This window comes from Diplotaxodon limnothrissa, linkage group LG15 (genome assembly GCF_057381915.1).
Source record: "Diplotaxodon limnothrissa isolate DT_005_m linkage group LG15, D_limnothrissa_male_GT1.1, whole genome shotgun sequence".
Classification (NCBI taxonomy): domain Eukaryota; kingdom Metazoa; phylum Chordata; class Actinopteri; order Cichliformes; family Cichlidae; genus Diplotaxodon; species Diplotaxodon limnothrissa.
In genome coordinates, this window is record NC_140610.1 from 14,357,293 (window position 1) to 14,364,574 (window position 7,282).

Consider the following 7,282-nt stretch of genomic DNA (forward strand, 5'->3'; position numbering starts at 1 on the left):
TGCAATCTATGGGGATAGTTATTGCTAATTTCTTTTAAATGAAGGTATTTACATGCCCTATGTATTAGTGCACCCATAGTTATCACTCAGTATTCTCTTGCAGGTGTCTTCAAACAGATTCATAGCATTTGCAAAACCCTCATTCATATCTTTGCAGGAGCTTTGCATCAGACAGCATGTCTCTTAGTCCCTAAGACAAAAAGTAAAAAAACATCAATGAGAACTAGTCTACAGGTGAGTCATTTTTCTCATAATGCTTTTTCTTTTTTTTTTTTGTAGTTCTCTGTAATATACCACCAGCAAAGAGCGGAATTGTTTTCACTGTTTACCACTTTGCACTTTGAAAGGTTTTGGCACATTCAGCTGTGAGGCTACATTTTAAATGATGCAGTGACTGTGCACGGGTTATTTGGCATTCCAAACGAAGGTCTGTTATTCAGAATACTGTACATTTCTTAGCGTTGTTCTTATAAACCCACAGGAACAGATGTTTTGCAAAAGAACATTTTGCAAAAATAAAAGTGGAAAAAAGTGATAAAGGTGCACAAGAGGGAAGGAAAAAAAAGCTATGAAAATAATTTTAGCAGACAGGTTGAGTGGGATCAGTGCATCATCCCATTCTGCTATTTTGTTGAAGGTCAGATTTAATCTATGTAATTATTGTCATGCAATTTTATGCAGCTCTGCCTGAATTGAAGTGCTACGCAGTGTTTTAAACATTCCTGCTGAAAAAAGATGAAAAGGGCACACAATCTTGTGAAATATGTTTTTCCCTCTTTTTCTCAATCTAACATCAGGGAGATTACCTTTTCCCTTTCCTGCAGCTGAAAATATCTTTCAAGCAGCGATAGTGCTCGCAGGGGTGGGCTGTTAAGCCTTAGCACTCCCATTCTTATTCAAATGAAGGCATTTGACCATCTTCTGCAGGATATGAATCTATTCAAATGTATCCCATTTGTACGGTTTCAGGGCCGACATTATCTGCTTTTAGTGTGATCTTGGGTACTATTGCATCAGCAATATGCCTGAAAGTTTAAATGGCATTTGTTTTGTTTATCTTCGTCTATTTTTCTTTTCTCTTATTTTCAGACACACTCCAGGAGTGACGTTAGCTTGTCCTCTGAAGCATACATTTGATGATTTAAGTAAATTGCTTCACCCCAACACCAGTGCAAATGGCAGCCAACATCCAAAGAAGAGCTTTGAATGTCCTTTAAGAAACCTGAAAAACAGACTTTTGCACAGTACTATATGACCCTGACCCTCCTGGCTTTTCCAAACATGAGGTTTATCTCTGCAGTGGGTGCTTTAGCATCAGAGTTCCACAGCTTCGGCTTCGGATTAACCCGCCTGGAGACGGAGAAGTGTCAGAGACTCAGTGAATTCATTAAAAAAAACTTTCTCTTATAGCTACACTGTCTTTAAAATGTCATTTTTTGTTGCCACCATTCATTTTTAGTCATGTTTATTCGTTTTATTTACATTTTGTGTTTGCATTTTTTCTAGTAATTTTAACTTCACCTTAATTTTCTGTTGTTTTTTGGACAGTGCTGCCTTGTTTTCTGTTTTATTTTACCTTGTGGAAATCTACACAGTATACCCAGACGGTGAATAAAAGCTTTTCATATTAAAATCACATTTTACAACAACAGCAGAGCAAACAGCTGCTTTGGGACATGTAAAACATAATTTGCTTTAGTTTGTGTTTTATTTGTCTGCACCATTTGTATACAGGATACCTACAGAGACTTCCCTATTTTTAGATGGGGAACGTGTGCATGATCCTTGTTCTAAAGGTCAAAGGAGGGGAGAAATGGGAGAGGCATCAGTGTGTCCATGCTGTCATCAAAATTTTTTGGTGTAACCCAGTACTAGCGTGCCGGTATGCCACAAGTTAACAATCGGGAGTCAGCTGGAGGGGATGCATGAGTTTTAAGAAGCGCTTTGATTTCCTGAAACACATGCAGATATGGCAGGTGGCAGTCAAGCAGTTAATTTGTTAATTTGCTAAATGTTTATTTATAACAAGCAACATGTGATACTAGATATAATAAAATAGTCGGTGATATAAATATTGTATGATATCAAACAAACATAGCGTGCTGCATAGCCTCACTGTGTGCTGCCATAGATGATCCTTTCAAGTCTTTTTTAAGTATGTAGATAAACTGGTTGACCATTTTCCACCAAATGTTGAAAGTTTTTTAAACAAAATTGGTTTTCCGTCATACCATCATGTCTCACAAGTTTAAAGGATATAAATATATATTGATTCAATAGTAACAAGCATTATCTGGCTGGATTATAATTGGTACTATGTTGGACAATGGGATAATGAGTACAATGTTGTGCAAATGTTTATCTTTAAAACCCACTGAATGTAGTGGATGACCACCGTGTGGGTGTAACAATTGGCAACTGGCAATCAGATCACAGCAAGCCACTGCAGAGTAGATCACACATGACTGTGGGCATACGGGTGAACAACTATGTTCATGTGTGAGGGCAATTATGTGTGAGCACTTGTAGAACGGGTAGGCGTTATAGAGAGGGGTGGGGGGGGGGGAGTGTTTATATATGCCAAAGTCTGTGCTTATACATCTAAATTTGAACATGAGCGTGCGTGTGTGTTTGCGTGTGTGCCGTAATAACATTGTTCCATTACACAATGCATGCCTTTGACATTCCAGTCCCACCTGTCAGCGTGAACAAAGGCCTTTCTCGCAGGCTTTGACATGCGTGAGTCTGCTGCTGGACGGGAGAGATAGCGGCCCTGTGTAGGATGTGTGTGGGAGGACAGCCTGGAGAGTCCTTCCTGACCTTCTCCACGGGCTTCCTTTCAGGTTGACTCGAGCTAAGTGGAAAACACTAGTGAAGATGTAGCCATGCAGAAGGAGTGCCCCCTTTCTCTTCAAACTGACATTTTGTAAGATGTATCAGGTGATTTAGTAATGCAGCAATCACAGCGCTTGAGATTAACATGTTGCTCTTTACTTTTAGCTTCCCAACTTTTAACTTAAACCAAGAGAAATTCTACATTGGAGATGAATGTGAAAACTGGGATTCTTTTATAATAACTACATTATGTGACTTATTTGTACTTAATATTTTAACCTTTTAAGTCGCTGACCGTGGCTCAAGAGTTGGGAGTTCGCCTTGTAATCGGAAGGTTGCCGGTTTGAGCCCCGGCTTGGACAGTCTCGGTCGTTGTATCCTTGGGCAAGACACTTCACCCGTTGCCTACTGGTGGTGGTCAGAGGGCCCGGTGGCGCCAGTGTCCGGCAGCCTCGCCTCTGTCAGTGCGCCCCAGGGTGGCTGTGGCTACAATGTAGTTTGCCATCACCAGTGTGTGAATGGGTGGATGACTGGATGTGTAAAGCGCTTTGGGGTCCTTTGGGACTAGTAAAGCGCTATACAAATACAGACCATTTACCATAATACATTTTTTGAGGCTGAAAAGTTAAGTTAAGGCTACAGGAACTATCCAGTGATTCCTAATTAGGGGTGCTCCTACAGTAGCTCCTAAAACTGTAGGCACAATTAATTATGTTGTTAATGTATAAATAGGCATGATTCATTAATTACTGAAGATGCACACAGTCACCTTATAATGCCTAAAACTAAGCTGTTCAAGTTTTATTTTTCCTGCCGTATGATTTACTATAAATCCCTATCAGGTGCAAACAGCTGCTATATATTGAAAAGGATTCTGCTGTGAATTTTAGTTTAGTTACCTTGGAAGGTCATAGACTGACATTCTTGCTCTTACCCATAGACATGGGATTATCTTTCACATCCACTATGCAGACTATGAGCTTTAGTCCTTCATACAGTCTTTTAGTATGGATTAATGATCGCTGTCTGTAAAAGCAGCACAAATTTTGTGTTATGACAATCCAGAGAGACACTAACACATAACCAGCTGAGTTCTCTGCAATCAGGGGTTACTCTATGTATCTAAAGTTGTTCAGGACAGATATAATCAAATATCAAGACAAAATGTATCATAAATTATTCAGATAATAACCCACCTCACAAGAAAATTGCAATAAAAAAAAGTTACCTTATAGAACTTTAGGGGCTTTCAACTGAGAGCAATGACTTAAAAGTTTAAAAGCCACATTAGACATGACATCTGAATGAAACGTGCCAGATTTTAATTATAGCTCCCCTACTGTGCCGCCTAATTTTTCTAAGGACTGGTTTATTTGTGCAGCAAATTTCATGTCACTCAGACTAATGGCGTAGGAGCTGACACCTTTCAAACCGTGAAAATGTAACCTTTCCAGACAGTTCTATTATTTATTTATTTATTTATTCTTTTTATGTATTTTTCTTCATTGTATTTCCCCGAACGCTGAAAAACGAATGTATAGAGTTATACACGAGCGTTTTTGTTTTGCCTGTTGCTTCTTTCCCTCATCTACAACTCGCTGGTCAAGTTTATTCCTCGGAACCTCTGCAGAGATGGTGACGACTGCTGTAAAAATTTTAACCCATTTACAGGAACATGTCTTGCAGGCAAGGAAGCCTCTGAAGTTCCGATGTCGGCAACACGAGCTTAACGAGAAATTCAGTCCAATGACACAGACGCTGCATTAAAAATTCCTGCACAGTAGACGGGCTTTATGTTTGATGCATTACCTCACAATCATATAGTGTCAGTTACAAAAAAAATTACAATGATGCCATGACGATTACAGGCAGCAGCAAAAATAAACCCACCCCTAGCCTTATGTTGCTTTGTGTCCCCATCATACGCCTTTGGTTGCAACACGTTGCAGTGATACAGTCACCTACCTCATTTGAATGTATGGCACGTGGTCTGTATCCAAACACCTTCAGCTTTTCTTCAGCTCTGTTTTGATGTCTATACACTCTCACAAATCAATCCTGGGGTCATTACATTTATCTGTGCTCTTGACTAAAGCTGCTTGTCTGCGTTACTAAAAGCATTTACTGTGATGTATATATTTCTGTACAGAGGACTACGCTACAATGCGGTCTACAGTATAAGTGTGAGGACTATGGGCGTGTTACATAAGATGTCTACATGGGGGAATCGGTGTATTGGCTGTTTGAACAGAACCCCTCAGCCTACAGCGAGTCACTGCGCAAAGGCACAGCTCATCAATTCAATATCTCACACATATGTCTGTTTAACAGGCGCAAATCCTCAATGCATTTAAAGGTCCCTGGAAAGCATTAAAGCCTTCTTCTGTCCACGAGACTATTTACATTCTGCAGTCACGGCGGTGTCATTAAACCAAATTTGTCAAGTTACGTTTGAATAATTCAAAACTGAATAATTAATTTCATGATGTTTCTTCTTTTGCTGACTTTTTAATGTAAGGGGGGTTTCCCTTTCATGAGATAAAATGTTCAGTGGCCTCGGCTGTGCTTTCAAAGCTTGTGTCCATGCTAGGGGTCTGGATGCCCGCCCCTCCCCTGGGATCCTTCAGTAAGGGAATGAACGTATCGCTGTGACCGGAACGCATGTCGTTGTCCCAGGCCCCTGCACCGCAAATATGTTTATGGGAGCCAGATGCAGCCTTGAGCTCGCCGCCGGTGCGCAGTGCCATCAGTTCAATCTCATGTTTGGCCGCAGTCTCCAGCACCTGTTGCTTGTTGTAGAACAAGACAAAATTGTTGATGATGGGATGTATAGGCAGGGCTATGGCGATGACCCCACAGAGAAAGCTGATAGCCGCGTTACACCGACCTAAAGTGGTCTTAGGGTAGACATCTCCATACCCCACTGTGGTCATGGTGATCACAGCCCACCAAAAAGACTGTGGGATGCTGGTGAACAAGGTGTCCGGGTGATTCTGCTCCATAGTGTAGCCCAAAGCCGAGAAAAGGAATACCCCCACGCCCATGTACATGAGGAGCAGTCCGAGCTCCTTCAGGCTGCTCTTTAGGGCAGATGTCAGAGTCTGGAGTCCCGAGGAATGGCGAGCCAGCTTGAAAATGCGCGCAATGCGCATTATGCGTAAAGCCTGCACTGCTTGCTGCACATTAGCCAGCTCCATCACTCCCGCGCCGAAGGAGGTCAGAATCAGCACCACATAAAAGGGCATGATCGCCATGAAGTCGATTATATTCATGAAGGACAGTACGAATTTTATTTTATTTGGGGAAGAGATCAGACGCAGGAGGTATTCAATAGTAAACCAGCCAATGCACACGGTCTCGATGACCTCCAGGACCGGATGCTCCGTGAGTTTACCCTCCGAGTCCTCCACCTGCAGGTCGGGGATGGTGCCGACGCACATCACCACGGAGGAGATGAGGATGAAGATGAAAGAAACTATAGCGATTATGTGGGCAGGCAGGGACGATTCTGGCTTTTCCATCAACCGCCAGAGGCATATCTGGAAGCGCTGCCAGCCCCCTGCAGACGGATCGCCTTCTCTGTCGACAAGGATAGTTCTCACTTTCTCGGCTATCTCTGCAAGTTCATCCTCTACCTCTTTCAGGTGGCTTTTGCAACATTCATCCAGAAAATCCGAGTCAATTTTCCAGAACTCCATCTCCTTCATGAAGCAAATTGGACATATGCCTCGTTTCATGTGTATCTCCCCATAATAATACAACTCAATTATGCACTTAAAAGCTTCGGGGTCTCTGTCAAAGTAAAATTCTCCCGTGTCCGGGTCGTAATCGTCACATATTAATGAGATTTCTTCAGAAGATTTGAGTGAACTGTCCACCAGCTCTGCCAGTCGAGTCTCCGGGAAGCGAGTCAACACGTCTCCATACAACACCTGTTTCACTCCGCCAATATTCACCACAATCTCAGTCTCTTCACTGGCCTCAGAACCGTTGAAGTCTGCATACCGCGTCCTCTGGAAGCCCCACATTATTCTGACAAGTCCGCCAGAAAACAGCCAAACTCTTTGAGATTATAACTGAATCCGTTTTCTGACAAAGTTAACGCAAGTCACTAGAAGCTCTGGCGCTGTGCGTAACAACCGACAAACCTTCTAATTTCTGTTCTTTTAGGTTAGAAAAAAGTGTATGCTCAGAAACTGAATGCAGCGTGAAGTCTCCTCACTTCCACTCAGCTGTGTTTGGCAGTGATCATTGCGCCTGTGCGCTCTGAGAAAGTTGGCATTGAAGTGCGCCTACTATCAAGCGTGCCATAACCAAAGCAAACCGAGATTTCCAGGCTTAAATTTCACAATAAAACACGTATAGCAGTATGAGACAGGTAAAAGTGGAGCAGGCTGTTTATTTAATGTATAATTTAAAGACACACTCTTTGTTCCCAAAATTGTAC

General features: G+C 42.0%; 1 protein-coding gene across 1 annotated transcript; it reads right to left on the bottom strand.

Annotated features, from left to right (window-relative positions):
- Nucleotides 1–4,613: 4,613 nt before the first annotated feature.
- LOC146617248 (voltage-gated potassium channel regulatory subunit KCNF1-like) lies at nucleotides 4,614–7,072 on the bottom strand. Its single transcript, XM_085372622.1, has one exon. It carries the CDS (start codon nucleotides 6,861–6,863, stop codon nucleotides 5,367–5,369), a length of 1,497 nt encoding a protein of 498 aa, XP_085228748.1. The 5' UTR covers nucleotides 6,864–7,072; the 3' UTR covers nucleotides 4,614–5,366.
- Nucleotides 7,073–7,282: the final 210 nt, after the last annotated feature.